Source organism: Balaenoptera borealis (genome assembly GCF_965194805.1).
Source record: "Balaenoptera borealis genome assembly, chromosome: 7".
NCBI lineage: Eukaryota > Metazoa > Chordata > Mammalia > Artiodactyla > Balaenopteridae > Balaenoptera > Balaenoptera borealis.
In genome coordinates, this window is record NC_138864.1 from 115,547,214 (window position 1) to 115,570,044 (window position 22,831).

At 36.8% G+C, this 22,831-nt stretch overlaps 1 protein-coding gene across 6 annotated transcripts in view; it reads left to right on the forward strand.

Annotated features, from left to right (window-relative positions):
* UBN2 (ubinuclein 2) overlaps positions 1–10,299 on the forward strand; it is a 77,711-nt gene extending 67,412 nt beyond the window's left edge. For 5 of the 6 annotated variants that reach the window (XM_082400257.1, XM_082400261.1, XM_082400259.1 and 2 more), the window contains one exon: positions 6–10,299. In XM_082400257.1, coding sequence (XP_082256383.1) covers positions 6–55 — 50 coding nt within the window. In that variant the 3' untranslated portion in view covers positions 56–10,299. The remainder of the gene's footprint in view (positions 1–5) is intronic. The other variant, XR_014246988.1, reaches the window with a different exon arrangement.
* The last annotated feature ends 12,532 nt before the right edge of the window (positions 10,300–22,831 follow it).

The window sequence follows — 22,831 nt, forward strand, 5'->3', positions numbered from 1 at the left end:
CTCAGATGGAGGCCAAAGTAAAGGGGACACTAAATTACCACGGAAATCTCAGTGACTTCCCAGCAAGCAAAGGAGATGACACACTCGGCTGGCTGATGGAATCTACCTGATGGAAAAGTACTCATGTGGTCATAGGGCTGCTGTTCTGTCGATGTTTACATTCTCTCGTCCCAAGCACTGTGGTGAGGAGGAAAAAGAAAAGAAAACATTACTTGAGTAAAGCCAGGTGCAGGAGGAAGAAATGCTTTCGTGCAAAGTTAGTGACCTTTTGGTCTTTTCTAAAGAAAGACAAAGTTACCATATTAACTGACTTGAAAGAGACTCAGTTGTCAAACCCACAGAAATACAAATTGGATTTTTCCCGGGGGGAGGAAGAAGGAAATTGAGGATTTGGGTAAACTCCATCCATCCTGGGGGTTGGATCTGAACACTTGTAGACATAATTGCATAATAAAAGACAATATATCTGAAATTAGGCCAGTTTGTCAGGAGTAATGATCATGTCTGGGTGGACCATGCAGCAAATTTGCCACAAAAAAAGTTAATGACCCTATGTCTGATACAGACAGTAGCTGAGTATAAATCATGTACCCTCAAAAATCCTGAACAAACTTGAATCTTCTCCAGTGTGTAGCAACTCCTATGTAAATCAGTGGACTAAAGATGCTTCAGGAAAGTCATTTTAGCACAGTGATATATATTACATTTTTAAGTCAAAAAATTGAGCCCGTTGCTCTTAACAGACAAAACTTAGATGTTCCCTTTTTGTAAAAGGGTCAATTACATCTTCCATTCAGAAGCAGGTACTTAACTCTCTTCTTCAGGTGATTTGTGCATCTGGTATTGACTGGTTGATTCTTATTTCCATTCTTGATGTTAAAACGTGACTGTGTTCACATTTTCCTCTTGAGAAATGGGGATCTTTGATATAGGGCTGTGGCTTTGGTCCACTTAGCCTTTGCAGGCCTGCCAGTATGAACTGTAAATTTCCCCCAACATCACCTCAGGTTCACAACGTCTCCTTCTGTTCTTTTAGCTAGTGGTATTTCAGGTGATTATTAACTATTGATATAAACAGGTATAAGTGTGCATTACAGTGCTTCTTCATTGGTCATTCAAATGGCATATATGTATTTTTTTTGGAATTTTGAAGATGGTGTTTTAAAGGGAAGAATTAAATTAGGATCATTATGTGTACAGGGGATTATTTTTATAACAATCATAGTGTATTTTTACTCCCTATATCCAGTGTAGTGAAATTGATTTGGAGCATTTGGGATTTTAAAGCTTTACTAATATTTACTCAGAGTATCGATATGTGAGTAAACCTGCAGATAATAAGACTCCGTTATTATAGCTTCCTCATGCAAATAGCATATTCAACAAAGGACGTTAAGGGAGAAATTTATGGTTATGTTTGGATGCATTTTGTTTGGGTTTTTATTCACCTCATCATTGTTCTAGTCTCTCTTTTTTCTTCCTATTTAGGCTTCTGAATGTTTTCAAACTGTACTCAAGAATAGTGTAAGCTTGATCCATTAACAATGACAGACTAACCTAAAAAAACCAGCATCAGATTGGTAGTAGCAAGATTCCTTGCATATGTTTTCATTACAAATCATCCTGTTACGTTTACTCAGATAAGGGTATTAACCAGGCCCTTTTTTTCCTTTCATGAGCAGAAGTTCCAAATAGCTTTAGGACTGTGAATAAATGAGCACAGATCTCTTTAGATCTGTAAGCCTGTATTTTGACTTCAGAGTCACATTGGCTTGGTTATAGCAAAAAAAAAAAAAAAAAAAAAGTTAATAACTGAAAACTTTAGTTCTAAGAACTTGTTACAGTAAGAGGAAAGGATTATTTCAAAGGAATCATTGATATAATTACTTGCCTCTAAGAATTTAGTTTACCGGTAAAGCAAATAAGAATGTTGTATCAACCCTGGTGGATGTTTTGGAAGGATATTGGGATGGTGCAGATAGGTTTGACTTGAATTGAGTATGTTTGATTAAAGTTTGTTTGATTTTTTAACTAGGGAAGCTTACCCAGTTCTTGAGTTGTTCCAGTGTAGCATACCTCTTGCTTTTATTTAATTTAGAAAAAAGAAGTCTTTGCTAATCTCTAGGAATTTTCCTTTGGGAAGCTGCCTTTGTTTTACTTCCCATACCAGGAGAGAAGTCAGAATGCACATTAATCTCTCTTCCTGAGGATAGTTGTGCATGTATTCATCTGTATGTGTATATCTGTACACATATATTTATCTATATATAAGTTCATTAGGACTTTCAGTTGAGGAGTAACAACTTTAATTTCTTTAATCCATCAACTCTGAATCACGCCATGTGAAGATCCCTGATGACTCTGTCTTCATTAGAGAAGAACAGGATTATCAGTTCTTCCCCCAGTATCGTTTATAACTAACCGGTAAAAATAACTGAAGGCCCTTGGCTCTGAGGAATTCTCATACGTGGAGATTCTGTTCTTTTCTCTTCGGTCTTGATTCTGCGTCACTCACTGCACCACATTTTCACTACCTTAATCCACTCCAATCAAGACTACCCTTTTATGTTGTACAAGTGAAACCAACATCCTTATATTTCTTAAAAAGTATGATCAAAGAGTTACTACATGTAAATACCTCTTTCTTTTCTAGGCCATAACATTGAAAATGGTGTCCATACTGTACAGTCACCTATTTTTACAGTTTGTCTTACTAAAATCATACATACAAATCGGTTATTTTTTAGCACAGAGGCTTGTGACTCATATTCTATTTTTGCACTTGAAAGTCAAATTATGTTATTTTTTAAAATGGTGAGTAATTTGGAAAGGATATAGAGCAATGTGTATTTCTGAAGAGCATTAGCAACATCCCAGTGTAAAAGTAATCAGCACACAATGATGTCCCCATTCAGCGGGATTCTTGATTCAGGAAAAGTAAGCTGTTTTCAACTGTCTCGTATTTTAAATTGCCTTCACTGATGTATAAGCTGTTACTGTACATACAAGTTAATCCTCAGTATTCACGAGCAATAATGAGTGGTCAGCAGAGCTGTCTCCAGAGATAGCAGAGCTGAGCCTCAGTTGGAGACTGAGAGCAAAGTGTCAAGCTCATTCAGAGCCTCCACAATAGATGTAAGCAATAATTTAATCATAAGTCGATTGTAATTCTTTCTCATATGCTTCTGAGATCAGAGGGTAAAAGAAATCATGATTTTAAAGCAGCCTGAAGAAATTAAGTTTTGGGGAAAGAAGTGAGGTTAATCTGAAGTCACAGAATCTTGAGATTGAGGGAATCAGAGGATTGTGTTAGTACATTCTTTCATGCCTACCACCCCTTTGATGGATGCTGTTAGCCCAAATTACATTTTTTAATATCAGAGAAGCTGAATAGGGTTTATCTTATCACCCAGGTAGGAGGAAGAACTGGGCACACACACGTTTGAATGCTGTGGGTTTGACACCTGTTTGAAAACAACTTATCTGAAAAGATTTTTAACCCAGGATTTTTTTTTTCCCAAAGCAGATCTAAATTGTTTACTACCCAGGTTTGGAAAGGGCAGACACCTCTAATCTTTCTCCTCTCGTTGCCCTCTACCACACCCCTTTCCACCTCTACTTGGTTCAAGACATTTTCTGAAATGGAATTCTACTGTTATTCAAACTGCCATTGCTTATGAGAACGCTGTGTCCCTTGGGATCATCTCTTAGAACTCCAGTTATCTATCAGATTTGCTGCTACATTTGTAAAATGAACTTTGCCTGTAATGGTCAACTTTAATCTAATTTACAGTTCTTTACTTCTAGGAGGTTTTGTCATATAATTTGGCCCATGTATAGAATTAGGATACTTTATTTTAGGGGTGTACCATAAAAGCACACTGGTCCCTGTATTCTTTTTTATCATCATTTAGGTTTTGAATTTTTGTTTGCTTTTTTTGTTCGTTGATGTTTGTTTTGTCTTGTTTAAAATTAGAAGGGTGAGAGGAATCTGTAATCTGTAAGGCCAGACGTGAGAACTTGCCCCGTGCTTCAGCACTGTAGTTTCTGCTGACCTTATGTTCTCAAAAGGGCACTTTTACTTTCTATTGTGCATGTATGATTGTTTTTTTGTTTGTTTGTTTTTGTTTTTGCTTTTAGGGGGCTTTTGTTTTTGTAATAGTGATGTGGAAGAAAAATGCAGTAGTAGGTAAATGACTGATTACAAACATGTTAATTTTATTTTATAAAATTTAAGGGGAAAGGTTTAACTCTGTAGATCGTTTCTTAGCTCTGGTAAAATGGCTTATATTACTCCTCTAAAACATACTCAGTTCAGGCCTTTGTCTTTGTTAAGTGCCTTTTTTTTCTTTCTTTTTTCCCTTCTTTTGAAACTGTTCTCAGATATCCTAAAGTACAGGCTAATACGTCAGGGGATTCAGGAGGAAGAATCTCAAAACTTGCCAAGATCATGTCATGCTATAATATTCTTCCTTTTCCTTATATGAATATGGATATATGTGTAAGATACATACATACATGCATACATATATATATCTGTCTATATATGTATACATATGTAATATATATACAAAACTAGTAGCTGCTGTACCATTGCATCCTTTCTGAGCACTCCCCTATTAATGCTTGCAAAACTGCCTTGTTTATTCCATTGCTTTTAGTCAATTCAAATGGGTAGATTGGGAAATTGTCTTTTCACAAGATACTATTTTCCCCCTTTGAATATCTGTTTGTAGACGTCAACAGCAACAACAACTATAACTATATATATATAGATAGATATATATATAGATATATAGATATAGATATAAATAAAATAAGTCAGTTATTACAAGTAAAATAAATTTAGTGGACTCATTGACTATTCCTGGATGTAATCCACTACTCTGTGCCCTTCAAACTTGGCGTGCATAATACTAGAGAAAGCATTGGAATAACAAGAATCTTAGAGTCTTTCTGGGTCAAGTTGATAAGGTACACAACGGCAGGCAAGACTAAAGACATGGGAGAGCTAGAGTTAGAACCATGGTATTGTTTCTGAGTTTTGAAGGAAGTTAGCAACTTTGTCAATATTAAAAATGCATCATGTATTCTTCTGGGAAATAATTTTTGAAGAATTCATATAGCTGCATATCTGTCAAAAGATTAATAAACTTAGAAGTAGAAAAGACTTCAGATTCTGAGGAAAAACACTCATATAACCCATAGCATTCTTGAGAGAGCTTCAGTTTTCTTATTTGCCAAATAATTACATTTGGCTTAATACGATTTAATGGTTATCTATGTTTCTCCCTTGAGCAAAATAACATAATATTCGATAGCTAATATTCATCTGTTTCTTGTTGAAAACAGATGTGACATGTTAAGGGAGACTAAATTGAACCAATCCTCAAAGCCCAGTACAGATATATCTAATAAATGCCCCCTTTTAACTACATTTTAACTGAGGAGACTGGTGGCCAAAAAGGAGAAAGCAGAGGCTCCTGGTAGTGTTACCTGATAGCAAGACTGTTATCAGGTGGCCTCAGTTCAGGCATGTTACTCTTGAATTACTATGTTTAGGGGGAATATCATTTAACCTTTGTGCCTCAGATTACCCATTAGAAAATTGGGTATAATAATATTCACCTACCTCCCAGGGATATCAGAGACTTTTTCAAAAATATTTTGAGTTTTTCTAAAATGTCCTATATAATTTAAAAAGTATTATCATTTTCCTGCAGCGGCTAAAAAATGTTTCCCTATGATGGGTATAAAAAAGTACCATATGATTTTTAAGTTTAAAAAAAAATCACTGGAATTCTAATTTAGATACATATTTGTTATTTAAACATATTATATTTGTGGTTGGATAAAATGCTTAGTTTCAGGTTAATAAGTGGGGAGGGGGTAAATAACACTAAGTTTCTCAATTATAAGTAGATTTTTTTTTAGCCATTTATGGTATTATTACACATGTGATTTTTGCCAAGGTTGTGGAGCTGAAGCTAGCTAAAGCTTGGTCGATTGGTTATTGGAGTTGATTAATGATCCCAAACATTTTATCTGCCTCACTTTGCCATATTCTCAGTCTGATTTCCTTATATTACTTGTTTAGTGAGGGATAGCTAAACTTTTAACTTTCTAAGAATGAATGGGAGTCTCCTCCTTCTTGTAAATTGAGATTGTGTACTCTTGCTGTAACTATAGGTTTATCCAGCTTTGCACTGAAGGGGCAAGCACTACATACAGTCAGCTGGGTGTACTTTTAGCCAGTCTACCTTTGTAATTTATGCTTCTTCAACCGTGAAAGAGTTGGAGCCATCAACTGCTCAGGTGGTAGGAAAATGGGAGAGGGGGGAGGCAGGATTCTTTTCCTGTAGCTGGGGAGGGGGTGGGGAGGGCGGGGGTAGAGGGAAACATGTTTTGCTCAACTCCAAAGAGGAAAGGAAGGTCATCTTATCCTACCCTCCACTGGGTATATTAAGCAGTAATACATAGAATTTTCCTTTTATCATTGGAAACAACAACAACAGGAAAAAATGGATGCCACCTCTCTGAGCCAAATGCTTAGCAACATTTGTTAGGGTGTGTATGTAGATTTAAATTGTAGCACATATTCAGGGTCAGGAAAGAGAATGTAGGGGGATGAGGAACAAATTATCCAGTGTAAGTGAGTCAGCAGAAAGCGCCAGGCCCAAGCAGACAAAGCCTCTGGGTTAATTCCCAGAACTGGCTGAGGCCCATTTAATCTCTAGCATAGGATGTTTTTCCTTAAAAGTCACTTTTTGGTTTTTTTGTTGCTTTTTCCAGATAAAGCCTTAGTTAGTAGCCTCTAAATATCAACTATGCAGATAAACACACAAATTTTCCACACTTTTTCTCTTTTTTCCATTCTTTAAATAACAGATGTTAATTAAGACTTCTACCCAAAGAAATAAGGCATAAGGGTTTTGTTGAATGTGTGTTTGTTCCTCTAGGGAAAATTAATGGAAACATAAAAATAGAGATATTTTGTGTGTTCATCTATCCTAAAATGTGAACTTTATATTAAAAAACTAAGTACAGATACTGGTGCAAACTGTAGTTAGAATCATGGCATGTCTTTGGGTTGTTAAGATAAAACCATCCCAGTGTTCAATTCTGAGAAAGTTTTAGATTCTGTGGCACAGTGTTCAGGTTTGTGGAGCTAAACAGATGGTCAGACTATAATTAAAAAGTAGCTTTGAATATTAATGTCAAATTCTTATTATTTCTTCATTTGCTTTAGTCTTCATTCTTCTTTCCTCTAGTCTGAGCTCTTCAGTTAACCATTCCATCAACCAATTGCTACACTAGAATATAAGTTGCTAAGAGTCAGGGGAGGAAAGGTTAAACTGTCTTTCACCTCCTTTTCTCACTCACGTTGGCCATCTATGCTGTGTTCCCACTGAATTCAAAAGTAAAGACTGTAGGCATTTCTAGGAGACTGTTTACATCCCAGCACAGACTCAGACAGGGACTGGTAAGATTTTAATCAGACTGCCTTTGAATAACTTAGTATTAAATTACATTTTTCTCAGATACTCCCAAAGTACCATTTGCTTGAAAGTAACTACTTGTGATCTTTATTTAATTTCCTCATACTGTAATACTTCTTTTTTCCAGCCTTTCTTACATATGTACATTTTAGATCGGGTTAGTACTTAAATTTTGGACACTTTTCCGAACTGTTACCCAAACAGGTCAAGAATACTTCTAAAAATCTCAGTAGTAAAATCAAAGGGGTCTATATGTCTAGAACTTAGAGTCATCACTGGTGACCTGAATTATTTTTCTCTTCTTTGTGTTAAAAATAGATTTCTCTACTATATAATGTAGTAGTAGCTACATTGCATGGCTTCCTCAATACTTTTCAAGATTATTCAGAAGAGACACAGACCTTTGTTAGGGCTCTTATTTCACATAATACTCTGCCTTGCTTATTTTCATTACTTCCCCTGGAATAAACCTACTTTGCAAAGGTCTGAGTCAGATAGGCCATGTGAATCCTTAGTACCAATTTTATGTTCCTCAGAAAACTCTCTATACATTATTTGCTCCCATTTGCCAATAATAATATAATTCTATTTTAATCTAGTTTTAAAATATTTTGTAATAAAGCACTAATGGAAACCTAATTGAAATACAAACAAGACGATTATTACCTAAGATAACTTGGAGATACTTCTGTTTTTGAAGTTAACAGCTCCATCTACCCTCTAAGCACATTTAGGAGTCAGCAGTAACCAAGACCAGCCAAGTGGCATGTTTTTCTGTGTGACCACCTGCCCTTTATTTGTCACATCTCAGCTATATTATATTTTCTGTCCTTGCGGCCATCAACTTCCCTCCTTTTCTTGCTTCTCTCTTCTGTTTGCAGGGGTAGTGTGCCCTGTGCCCGCATATTGGGTTTTTTTTCCTGTACCTGTGAAATTACCAAGAATTACCCCAATTTTGGCCAGAGGCATTAAAAGAGAAGTTATCCTCAGTTGATAAATGTATTACTGTTTTATATAGGTAGTCGGAAAGTTGACCAAGTTTGGCCAACTTTTAAAATCCTGGCTATGCTTACATAATTAATTACATATACCTTCTGAGACCTTCAGATAAGCAAGGGGCCCTTTCACCAGTAGAGGTAGGTTTCCAACCTATACGTAATTTCCTGGCCAGCCTCCAGAGAAAGGATTCAAGCTTTGTACTGTTCTTTTGTTGGCTGTCATTGAAAAACTATATTATAGAATGTATCAAAAATATCTAATTGTCCTTAAGAAGAGTATGTAAATCTGGAGCTTGCCCTTGTTTGTTGCTCACTGAACATTGTAAAGCTTAAAAGAAAAGGAAAGGAAATCTCTGGCTGGTGAAAATTTTGTGCCCCAAATAACATGTTAATCAAAGTCTACCACGGTAACCAAGTGATGAGTGTTTTCTCTTTTATTACAAGCAAGAAAATTTATTTGCAGTTGCAAAAGTTATTGTGGGACTGCAGGCCTATTTGCTATAAATGATTGGAAATAAGGATTCTGATCTTTAGTCTGGGTTAAGCACATATTTCCAACCCTTGCGGTATGAATTTTCATAAAGGAAAGACTTTTGTTTGGTAACAGAAGGAAAAACAGGACTTATTTATACAGTGAACGTTCACTCTGTAGAGGAGCTTCCCTCCAGTTACACATCATGTTCTCACTTTAGCCGCCTCCACACTTGATATAGATGCCAACATGTTTTACAACGAGTCTTGAAGGAAGGAGCCTACATAATTGTTGCTCCTCCGGGTGAAAGGCCCTGGTTACTGTACTGCATTTGTTTATAGGGAGGTGTGTTTTTGCTAACTTGAAGGGATATACTGTATTTTAAATAAGTGTGTGACTTAATATTTTGGGATTTTTTTTTCCTCCTTTAAAACTGGACCTGAACACAGCTTTGAGTTGATATTTGTAATAATCTCAGGACCTGAAAGATTGTAGCATTTAGTGTGTCTTAAAAATTATGTACTGTACCAGCCATGGATTTTTGTAAATATACCTGTCTCCCTTTTTTGTATTATTTTAGTAAAAAAAAATAATAATAAATTTAAATAAAAGGGGGTGGTGACGACATGTGGATGGGTGTGGGTATGTATGTGTGTGTGTTTGTATAAGGCTCTTTTGAGATGAACTGGTGCTTGTTTAATTTCCGGCTCTAATGAGAGCAGGAATATGGACAAACTGCTGCTACTGAACCCTGCACTGAGCCTAGCTGTTTCCATTGTATTTCCTAGTGATTGACCAGGAAATGACTAAGTTAAATTCTTCTTCCCACTGCCATCTTGCCTTTGAATTCTCAGTTCTACACACTTTTTGAACTTTAATGGTAAAGCTTTCCAAACTTTGGGTGGTTTGCTGGTCTCTAGTTTTTAAAGAGCTCTTGTCACTATTTTCTAAGAAGAAAGAAGGACAGGTAAATTTTTTTAACCAAAAAAAAAAAAAAAAAAAAAAAAATCACATTTCATAAAATCCTGTTGAATTTTGGACATGCGAGAGGACTTGAACATTCCTAAATGTGGATCTGTGAATTTAGTAAATTGACCCCATTGATATACTCCTTCAGTGCAGGAATTTTTTTTTCTTTTTTTTTCGTAACAGCCTTGCTCATATTCCAGGTGTAGCTAAGCAAACCCCTGTTTTAAAGCAGGAGCCTTATTTGATTCAGTGTAGATGTTTTCCTGTCTATCCTTTGTGACAGGGCCTTTTACATGAGTGTTTTTTCTTTTTGTATGTGTTATGTGTTTGTTGTATTAAATAAAGAGGAATGTACATATTATTCTCGTGTCTGTTGTATCATTGGACTACCTTGGATTTTAATATCTCATTCTTTCGGTGGTGGTTGAGTATCTCGTGCCTGTTTCACACTGTGCGAGGCGCTGTGGGATACAGAGGTAAGGGCGTAGTCCCCACCCTCCATATATTTACAAACAGTTTGCAATCACATGAGAAGTTAAAAGACAACAGTTCAAAATTTATCACAAAGGTGTGGTCCGTGGCCATCTGACATTTGAGTTCAGAGCAGGGGAGAGATTGGATTGGAAAGATCCGGGGAGAATTGTCAAGTTGATGGCATTTGAACTGGGCCTCCAAGAATGAGTGGGATTTGGCTGGGAAGGAGGAAAAGGGAGCATGCTGAGCGGAGTCAGGAAGAAACAGGAAGGAGGCCAGGCTGCTATGAGGTAGACATTGGGGTGAGTAGGAGAAGCCAGACTGGGGGAGTCTGGAATGCAGGCTTACCAGGTTCTTCCTTCAGGTTATAGGGGGTGTGTGTGTGTGTGTGCCTCCAGGATCAAGGCTTGCAGTTGTAGATACAGGAATTAGTTGCATAGGTGAGCATCTTTTAGTCTTGTGGAGGACTTCTTTAGGAAAAATATTGTTAAGAGAAAAAAAGTAAAAAAGAATTCAACCTTAGAAATCCAGGTAGAGTGTGGGAAAAGGATGAAAAGATAGAAAGCAACTTGTCAGAGAAATTGAACGGTTTCGTCATTTGTAAGTGTATATGTGCATAGAAGATACAGAAAAGAACATAAGCCCCCAAATATAAGAGTGGTGGTACTTAAGTGTATTTTCAGTGCATTGTCATCAGGATGAAGAATTTAAAAGGCATGGTCCTCATGCAGGGAGGAGGGTAGGCTGCAAGTGCTTTTATGAAAAACTAGTAACATTTAAGGACAGTTTTGCAAGTGTGTTCTTGAGAGTAACAAGAAATCTGTAGTTAAATAATAAGACTACACTTAACTATGTTGTCACCATCTTGTAAATGTGTGTTAACATATTAAAGGTGCCATTATTAAACCAGATTTTTTAAACCCATAATTTCCTCAAGCTTATTTGACCATGGAATACTTTTTTTCATGTAACTTCAATTAACATTAAATTATATACGGCATGTGAAGCACTTAGCATAATGACACATAGTAAGTACTAGGTAAATGTTAGCTTTTATTATCATTCATACTAGTTCTGTTTTATTATTTATTATATAGTATATATATATTCTTAAAGTTTTTAAGAAGAAAAAACATGGCCCAAGGAGTTAAGGATTTCAGAATAACCAAGTCAGTTTAGAGAGCCGAGAAGTAAGCAGGTAGAGAAATGCAACCAGTTCTCTAGAGTTGAATGAGGGACAGGTGTCCAGAAGGGGGGCTGGTTCAAAGGAGTATAGAAAACTCCGAAGCAGGAAGTACGTTTTACACTTGTCCATGTAGTCAAGAAACTGTCTCAGACCTTAGCTTTGGCACAGAAAAGAGTGTGGCTAGTTAAGAAAATCGACAACTGTAGATGGAGCTCGAAGGCAGAAGTTAACAAATTGGTGATGGAGCTACTTTGCTTTTACAAATTTATTCTAAGGGGAAAATGGCCTTGTACAAAGGTTTCTGTAGGAGTGTGTTAATCTGTGTTGCTCATAACAGTAAAAGTTGGAACCAATCTAATGTGCTAGAGGGGATTGGTTAAGTAAATAAAAATAATACTACTAAACAAAATTGTTTTAACATAAGAAATGATCAAGATGTCCATGTATTAAAAGAGCAGTTATAAGTGTTAATGCACATATATAGGCACAGAAAAAAATATATGGGGGGATGTACACGCCAAAATATAAAGATTGGTGAAATGAATGCTTTTTTCTTTGTCCTTTTACTTAAATGTATTTTCAGTGAACATGGATAACATGAGCAAGATTTTTGGTTTTGGGGTTTTTTTAAGAAACAGTAGGTGGACTTAGGTGAGGAAAAGGGGAAAGAAATGGGAAGGAGCCTCTTGCTGTCTCATCACTGGGAGAAGGGAAAAGAAAAGAATTTATTTCTTCCACTCAGACCCTGCTAGATCCCAAAATTGGATCTGGCTTAGAGGGAAGACACACCTGAACTGCTTGATTTAAAGTAAATATTTTTCTGGAAAAGATTATTCTTGTACTTAGTTAAAAAGAAAGTACCAAATACATGATTATACAGTGAACGCAAAGCGTCTTTCCTAACCATGGCCCCATTTTCCTCCCTCAGACCAACCACTGCTACCAATTTCTCCAGTTAAAAGTATACATATGCATCTGACCTTTTAACATAAATTTAGCTTACATATCTGCTCTACCAGACCTAGCATTTTTTTCTCAATTATCTTGGAAATTATTCCACACAGTACGTAGAGGTCTGTCTTATACTTTTTGACAGCTCATAGTATTCCATAGTTATAGTACCATAATTTATTGTATCCATTCTTTATTAATGGGCAGTTAGATAACTGTCACAGGTCAAATTGTGATATCCTTTAGGTATTTGCAGTCTGTGTATGCATATCAAACCAACAGTCAAAAGTTTGTTTTGTAATGGATAATAATGACTAACATTCCAGATTTGAAAGTTGGTGTCTGGAATCTGTGGCATTGCTTCATATCTATGTAAAGCTTTGAGGAATACTCGAGAAAATAAATCTTTTCTAAAACAGAGTTTTGAAAATTGGAAGTAAAAGAACTGATTCGAGGTGCACGAAGGGTTGCGTTAGCTTGCAGGTGGGATCATGAGCTTTTCCAAGGACAGTGACAGCCCCCTCTGATGCAGGTATCATCTAGTATGATTGCTCTTCCTCATCAATATGTGCCTTGACATGGCTTGTTTTCTCTGTCTCTGTGTATAGTTACCTCTTCTGTGTCCCTGTGTCTGACCGTTCACTATTTCCCACTATCTTTTTTCTAGTAGGGTGGCACAGCACGCAGAATAGGCTGACATTAAACAGACTTGGGTTCTCAGGTCCCCATTATGCAGCTGTGGCACTTTAGACAAGATGCGGATCTCCTTTCAGCCTGTTTCCTCATTTCTGCAGGGGTAATTCCCAGTGGGGGGGTTTGTTGTTGAATTGGAGACAAGATACGGCAAGCACCTAGCATAGTGCCTAGCACATAAGAAGAGCTAATGAATGGTGGCTACTATTATCCTGTCTCTTTTCTGCCTTTTGCTTCTTAAATTCGCGCTTCCTCTTGCTCTCCTAATTTCCCCAAATATAGAAGTGAAACCAGTGTTTTAAAAAATCTTAAAATATATATATATATATTTAAAAGTACAGGAGTGGATAAATATCAGTTAAAATTCTTTCATCACAGGTGTCAAACCCCTGGCATAAAAAGTAAAGGGAGACTGCTCTAAAAATGAAGTCTATCAAACAAAACGGTTAAGGGAATCTTTCGATTCATATAAGTGAGCCTTCTAGAGGTAAACCTAGTTTAGGTAAAGCTTTATAGGCTGATTCAGTGTCACCAAGAGCCAGCCATCTGTCTCTGCCCTGGCATTCGAAGTGTCAGGTTTCACAGGTAGCCCTCTGACAACTACTGCCTCTCCCTTCATAGCCAATTGGCTGCTGCATTTCCAAACTGTATGTTAGTATGTGTTGTATATAGTTTATTTCTGCTTTATTGTACCTCAAATGCAAAGCAATGCATTAATCATGTGCCTCAATCCATAGCACATGGTTTTCATCACTTAATACAAGATCTCATTCCCTCATTTTATTATAAATTAGGTTTCTCCTTCCTTCCTTAGTCCCCACTCCCTCTGTCCCAAAGGTACCCACACTTACTCTTTTGATATGTGCCCCTTGTTATGCATGCGTCCTTCTAAAACTTGTAGTGTTATTTTGTGTGTATGCAATTTTAATTTATATAAATGGTCCTGTGCTATAAATTGTGCTGTTTTCTACTTTTCTCACTTATATTGGTCCACGTTGCTCTCTGTACATCCTACGTGTTGCATAGTATTTCATATGACGCATCCACCACTTTCTGCATATCCGTCCTCCTAGAGGTGGATATCTAGGGTGTCTCCAATGCCTTATTACCATGAGAAAAGCTATAGGTAGTCTGCGAATTGCCTGTTCATCTGTTCTCATTCTATTGCATTTTCATCTTTTTGTTGTGATAATAATCTCTTAACAGTTTCAGACATGTCAGATATTTTAGTCTATTACCTGTCTTTTTAACTTTGCCTATGCCATCCTTTATTGACCAGAAAACCTTTTTTAATAGTCAATTTTTGTCTAATTTATGTTTTGAGGGGTTTGTTATTAAATATTTCCCTTCCCCTAAATCACAAAAGATATCCTCCTACATTCTCTTTGAATATTCGGTTTTTCATTTATAATCCATCTGTTGTCCATTATACCTTGTATAATGTAGGAGTCCAGCTTTATTTTTCTTCATTTAGTGGGCCAGTTTTTTACCAGCACCATTTAGTAAGTCAGTATTTCTCCCATTAATTTTTGGTGCCATTTTTATCATATGTCAAATACTCATATATGCAATGGTCTATTCTGAGCTCAATTCCATTCCATTGTTCTTTTTATTTCCATACCAGTATAGACTTATAGTCTCCCTTAATATTTAGTAGGCAGAGTCTCCCTCTTTGTTCCTCCATGTTCACTCAACTAATCGTGAATTGTTACTCTTCTATATAAATTTTAGAATAAAATCTTCAAGTTCCATTCAAAAAATCTAGCTGAAATATTAGGATTGAATTTAATTTGTAGTTTACAAAGAATGGAATCTTTAATGTTAAATTACCTCATTCATGGTATATCTCTTCATTTATTTAAATCCTCTTTCATGTCTTCTAGTAAAGCTTTTAAATTTTCTCTGTAAAGGTATTGTTTGTGTATTGATTTCTAGGTACTTTATAGTTGTAGATTTTAAGTATGGTATGTTAATCTCTATTATGTTTTCTAGTGACTTTTGCTGGGATCAGGGAATGCTATTGATTTTCACAAGTTGCGTTTGTATCCAGCAACTTTGCTGTACTCTCTTATTCTAATAACTTGTCTGATTATTTTATTAACTTTTCAACTGAGTTAATCATACACTCTACAAATAATGGCAGTTTAATCTCCTCTCCCAGTTTTTTTCACTTTTTATGTCTTATTTTAGAGCATTAGACTCTTTAATAAGTACTATGTAGACAGTAGTTGGGAAAATGCCATCTTTGTTTCCTTCTTTCTTTTTTTTTTTTTTGGCCACACTGCGTGGCTTGTGAGACCTTAGTTCCCCGACCAGGGATTGAACCTGGGCCCACAGCAGTGAAAGTATCAAGTCCTAACCACTGGGCCACCAGGGAGTTCCCATCTTTGTCTCTTATTTTAATGGGAAAATATCTAAATTTTCTCCATTAACTATAGCATTTATTCTATATTTCTGGTTTATAGTTTTTATGAAGTTAAGTAAATTCTATTCCTAATTTTCTGGAAATCTTGATCATAAGTATGAGTTGAATTATGTCAAGTGCTTTTCCTATAACACCTATGTACAATCAACCCACTTGCAGAAAATTTCTTAGAAATGTATTCATAATATTTTTTATTCTTATAACCTCTGTTGTATCTGTATTTGTTTTCCTGTTCTCATTCTCTGTTTTGTTTATGTGCATCTTCTCCCTTTTTCTTATTCAGTCTTGGCAGAGGTTTGTTCTTATTAGCTTTTCAAGGAACCATGAGTTTTATTGAGTTCATTATGGTTATATCTTTTCTTCTTTTTTTTTATTGAAATATAGTTGATTTACAATGTTATGTTAGTTTTGGTTATATATATATTTTTTAACATCTTTATTGGAGTATAATTGCTTTACAATGGTGTGTTAGTTTCTGCTTTATAACAAAGTGAATCAGCTATACATACACATATATCCCCATATTCCCTCCCCCTTGCGTCTCCCTCCCACCCTCCCTATCCCACCCCTCTAGGTGGTCACAAAGCACCGAGCTGATCTCCCTGTGCTATGTGGCTGCTTCCCACTAGCTATCTATTTTACATTTGGTAGTGTATATATGTCCACGCCACTCCCTCACTTTGTCCCAGCTTACCCTCCCCCCTCCCTGTGTCCTCAAGTGCATTTTCTACATCTGCGTCTTTATTCCTGTCCTGCCCCTAGGTTCTTCAGAATCACTTTTTTTTTTTTTTTTTTTTAAGATTCCATATATATGTGTTAGTATACAGTATTTGTTTTTCTCTTTCTGACTTACTTGACTCTGTATGACAGACTCTAGGTCCATCCATCTCACTACAAATAACTCAATTTCGTTTCTTTTTATGGCTGAGTAATATTCCATTGTATATATGTGCCACATCTTCTTTATCCATTCATCTGTCGATGGACACTTAGGTGGCTTCCATGTCCTGGCTATTGTAAGAGCTGCAATGAACATTGTGGTACATGACTCTTTTTGAATTATGGTTTTCTCAGGGTATATGCCCAGTAGTGGGATTGCTGGGTCGTATAGTAGTTCTATTTTTAGTTATATCTTTTTGATCTATTGTTTTTTTTACCAATATATAATGTCGCTCATTTTTCTTTATGATGTGTTTTTGCCCTAATATTAAATTTAATATCCCAGCTATCTATATCCTGAATAATATTCCATTGTATGAATATATTACATTTTTATTTATCCATTCATTAGTATGGACACTTGGGCTGTTTCCACTTTTGATTATTATGAATAATGCTGCTATGAACATTTGTGTACAAGTTTTTGTAGGATATATGTCTTCAGTTCTTTTGGGTGTATACCTAGGAGTGGAATTCCTGGGTCATATGGTAACTCTATGTTTAATTTTTTGAGGAACCACCAAGCTGTTTCCCACAGTAGCTGGATCATTTTACATTTCCACCAACTATGTATAAGAGTTTAAATTTCTCTACATCTTCACCAGCACTTGTTATCTTCCTTTTTTTTTTTTTTTTTGGTTATAGCTATCCTGGTTGGTATAAAGTGATATCTGATCCTTTTGATTTGCATTTCCCTAATGACTAATGGTGTTGGGCATCTTTTCATATGCTTATTAAGCATATAGTGTGTTAAGTATAATTTACTTATATTAGTATATTAAATATATAAAAGTACTTCTTCCAGGAGAGTTTTCTTTTTTTATATTTTATATTTTTTATTATTTTTCTTATTGATGTACAATATTATATAAGTTACAGTGTACAGTATAGTGATTCATAATTTTTAAAGGTTATACCCCATTTATTACTATTATAAAATATTGACTATATTCCCCATGTTGTACAATATATCCTTGTAGCTTATTTTATACCTAATAGTTTGTACCTCTTAATCCCCTACCCCTAATGTTACCTCTTCCCCATTCCCCCTCCCCATTTGTAACCACTAGTTTGTTCTCTATATCTGTGAGTCTGCTTCTTTTTTATTATATTCACTAGTTTGTTGTATTTTTTAGATTCCACATATAAGTGATATTATACAGTATATGTCTTTCTCTGTCTGACTTATTTCACTTAGCAGGAGAGTTTTCAAAGAGACCCTTTGTGCTGTAAACTTTCTAAGGCCTTGTATGTCTGAATGTATCATCTTTCCATCCTTACATTTAAGTAACAGTTTAGCTGGGTATAATATTCTAAGTTATTTTCCTTCATCACTTAGAATATATAACTTCATTGGTTTTTTTGTCTCCAGTGTCTTTTAGGAAGACTAATGTCAATCTAATTCTTATTCTTTTGTGAACTATCTGCTTCTTCTCTCCAGAAGCTTTTAGAGTTTTTTGTCTTTAATGTTCTTAAATTTCACTGTAATGTGTCGAAGTTTTGGTTTTTCCATATTTATTCCGTTCGGTGCTCCATGAGACCTTTGAAATGGAGTCCTTTTTATCTTTCATTTTTTTAAAGTTCTTACTTATGATTTCTTTAAATATCTCTTCCCTAAATCCATTTTCTCTCTTACTGGGATTCATATTGTACAGATATTGACATTATTATTATCTCTTAAATGTTCTTTCATATTTTCCATCTCTTTCCAGTACCTTCTAGGAAAATTCCTTGAGCTGATCTAGATTATTATTCACTTTTCAGCTAGCTAGCCATTGTTTTTATCCAGTCTGTTGGGTTTGTTCAGCTATTACATGTTTCATATATATTTCCATTTGGTTCTGTGTAACTGCTTGTTCCTTATTATTAGCCTCTTTGTGAGGATCTTTATTATGCTTATTTTAAGTTCTTGATCTGTGTTGTTCCATTCTGGTTTGTCTATTACAGTATGTTCCATTAACTGTCTCTTTGTTGTGATTATACTCCTCAAGTACCTCATTATTTTCAGGTGTGAGCCTGTTTTTTCTTGGGTTTAGCAGCTTTCTTAGCTGGTGATGTATACGAAGGGGAGAGGCCAAGGTTAGGGCCCTAGCATGTGTTTAGTGGGTTGGGAGCAACAGACCCACAAGGTCCCAGGCACCAGAGTCAGACCTTGAACCAAACTGTAGGTCCAATCCTACAGTTTATTGTTTTCTACTAACTTGCTTATACTGGCTTATTTCTGCATGTGTGTGGTGATTTTTTATTATGTATCCCTGCACTTTGGCTTTGGGCATTCTTTGAGGCCTGGTTTTTTTTTTTTTTTTTTTTTTTTTTTTGAGGACTGGTTTTAAAGTGTGTTCCTCTAAAAGAGTATTTGAGTTTGCTTCTTCCAGGCTTCTAGGAACATTACCAACCCAGGACCACTTCAAACTAAATGCTCATCTTAAGGATTTCAAGGACACAGAGATAGGAGGACTTTCAGCCACAAATGTATTTGAGTGGTTACTGCTGGTGGTTAAGGATTCTTGTAGAAGGTTCCCTACCCTGCCACCCAACCCTGAGCTGAGGTTGAGACAGATAAGTCTCCTCTTGGTGAGGTCGGGGATATTTTTTAAATTCCCAGCAATAAGGTCAATTGTTGGGGGCTCCATTATTTTGCAAGAGTTTATGATCTGACCTCCTACCATGCTACTCGGAGGCTTCCTTTCCTTTGGGCTGCCTAAGGCAAATTAAAACCTAGACTGTAGGCCACCAGGAATGAGCAGGTATCTTCAGGGCAAATGCTGCTTTTATTGCTCACTTACCTCCTTCTTTCTGACCTCTGGTTGTTCTGGCTTCCTTTACTGTCAGCTCAGTCAAACTTAAAAAAAAAAATTTTTATGTTTGTTAAAATTTCACCCAGGACTTTGTGTTTTACATGGAGAGAGATTTCTCTGCACATCTAATCTCCCATAATGTAAAAAACAAAAGTCTTATATATAGGTTCTATAAAAATAGTTATATCTCTATATAAACACATAATATTAAAATTTAATATAATTAATATAAGATTATACTTAATAATTAATATGTAAATATCAAAAAAGTTCTATATTAACTGTACATTCCCACAGTCCAGTTCACAAGTCAGACTGTCCCATGCTGCCTGCAGTGAGTGCATCAGGTGTCCTGTTGAAAGAACAGGAGTTCCATAAGGAGGGTCTGACAGTGGTAACTTCATTTACTAAAGTGGGAATCTTTCTGTGTCAGTTTCACCAGAAACCCCAAAGGCTGAGAACAAAACAGTAGGTGCCAAGTCCATCCACAGTCTAAAGGGAAAAGGAGCTAGATCACCTGTGCACCACATGCTAAGAGATTGTGAAGTAGATACTGGGAAGCACTGGTTCAGTGCTGGCAAGGAAGAGCTCGGCACCCACCTCCAGGCTCTGTGAGAGAATGTGAGAAGATTCCTTTGGAAGCAGCTGTCAGTACGCTGGACATTTCCCTTCTGCTCCCCAAGCAGGAGAGGGTGGAGGTGCTTCCTCTTCACCTCATGCCAAATGAGGGGGGCACTTCTAGAGGACCATTGGGAGAGCGTGACACATCCTGTGGAGTTTGAGGGACACAGAAACTGGTGTCTGACTCACTCCTAAAAGTCTAAAGACAAATGAGGAGTAGGTGGCTAGCTCCTGGAGAAGACAGAAGAGGAGAGAAGGCTGCAATGGGAATGGTTTACACTCCCAAAGTTCCCGAGTTCCTGTGGGCCTGACGTGGTTCTCAAGAAAGGGAGCCAGATTTGGTCATTTTAAGAAGGAACCCAGCCAAAGGGAACACCTGGACGGATGGAATGACCTCAGTGGAGGGGAGGCTCCTGGAAACTAAGGGGCCGGGGCAGGAATTCTAAGTAACTAGAGAAGGCATGGCCTACAAGGGAACTACAGCTGAGAGATCCCCAGAGAAGGAGAAACTATTGAGAACCTATAAAAAAAGAAGCAACACTGGAATCTGCTGCTCCCGGAGGACACGGACACCAGCTTATCTCTACCAACAAAGTAAGACCTTACCTCTTTCTTCTTTCCCTTGCTGTAACCGGCCCACAGGCCCAGAACAGCAGCCAGCAAGGGGGCAGGAGGTAGTGAGAAACAGAAATGACACTGATCCTGACCTCCATTCTCCTTCACATTTCCAGACTGGAGGAGGAGAGAAATGTTAAATTAACTGATATTTGAAGTTTTGATCTGATCCTGGATGAGACTTATTCACACCTAGAAAAAAGAGACTATTCTTAAAATGCTCATGATAACTCTTTAACCTGTTTGTCACCTAAAAGAGTAAAACTGTAAATTTCAACGAGTAAAGCTGTAAATTTCATCCAACCATAAGCACAAATCATTACAGCAAGTGTGTAGGGGCACTCATGAGAAAACAAAATTGCTTTCTGTCTATACAAGTCTAGCTTGTTCCAGGAAGAGGTTGCATTTGAAGAGCAGTAGGTAGGTGGGCCGTGTCCTACTGCCCTAACTGCCCATTTTTCAGCCTGTGGCAGCCTCAGCTGACAATGGGGAGAGGTCTTATGCAATGACGTTTGGAGTTTTAATGTTAAACAGACTGGACTGTTTTTAAAACGAAAGGAAAAAAAAAAAAAAAAAGCCAACTGTCCCGTTATTTCCTAGGAAAGCTGTGTGAGCCACCCACGATTTCATGCCGGAGAGGAAGAAGTCCACAAGCAGCAATGGAAGGAGGAATAAATTGCTCTCTGCTTGTATCTAGCAAGTCCAGCTTGCTGGTTAATAGTCACCTTTACTTCTGAGTATTATAATGTACTGCAGTCTGTATGCTACAGGATGTTATCAGTAAGGTTAATCTGCTTAAGAGTAAGGCATTTAAATGGCAGAAACTACTATGTAATGGGAAGTAAACGACATAAAAATCCATAAACTACACAGATGGAATGATTATCTTGCTGAAAAGTATTTACAAGAGTTGTCAAACTTAAAAATTACCTATTTTTCTTTTACAAAAGAGGCAAGTGTTTCTCATTTGCCGTCCTTCTCTGTGATGACAAGAGGGTATGAAGAGTAAGCTGCTGTGTGCTCTAAGTCTGGTTTTCGGCAGCCAGCATTCATTCCCATATCCTTATGTATTACAGGGGCGAGATCTATGGAAACGTTCCCAAACTCCTTGCCTTCAAGGTTCTGGATGTGATTTCTTTCTGCTAGATGTATTCACGTGGTATTTTGTAGGTGGGAGGAAAAAGTGATATTTTTTCTTCTGGCAGCACCTAGCAAAACGGGCAGGCCATGGGAGACTGAAAGTTCTGCCGTAGCTCCCAAGTAATCTCCTGTCAGCCCCTATGTGAGTACTTGGGGGCCAGCTCTGGTCAGCAGTGGGGGGACCTGCATTTTTCTGACCTAGGTGATAGCAGCAACCTCCCAGCACTCTGAACTGCTGAACGTTAGTGGCAGCTTTCCTGAACTCCTGCAGCTCTTCTAATGGTGCCGTCAAGCGTCTACTGAATTGAATGTCCTGCACTCAGTTCCTTTCTGCTTGAAAAGCCTGCGGTGGTTTCTCTTTTTCTGACTGAGCCCTGATGGATACAGGTGCCTAGCTGATCTTCTGAAAGAAATGAACATACTTAATGGGTCCTTTTAAGTTAAAAGTGATATTTTAAAGCTAAGTGAGGCACTGACTGCCTTTTTAAAAGAAACTCATGCAATGAAGAAATTTGAAAATGGATGTTTAGAAATGTTTATCACTATGTGATTTTGTTGCCCCAAATGATGTGTTAAACCAAGATTTTCAAAATAATAAAACATACTGTATTACATTGCATTTTCAATAAAATAAAGAATAATAATCTTTCTTTACTGAGAGAAATTAGTACTTTTTTACTGTTAATAAATAAAAATATTTTCAAAATATTGTTTTTCTTTTTTAAAATATACTTTTTATTTCTATTTTGTGCATGTTTTAAATGTATTTACTACGTTGAATCAATAGTACATGTATATAATTTAAAAATAAATACAAAGGAGGAGGCACAAGATTTTTACTAGAGTGGTTACACGATCAAAGAAGTTTAGAAATCACTGCCCTGGGACAGGCATCTCTAGAATCACAATTGATAGAAGCGAGTGCCTACAAACGTCTACTTTCAGATACACCCTCTTTCATTAGTCCTGGCTCTTTCCCACCAAAATTTCCCCCAGATTCCCAAGCTCATGGCCAGGTAGCTAGTCACTGCTATAGTTGCAGTGTTAAGAC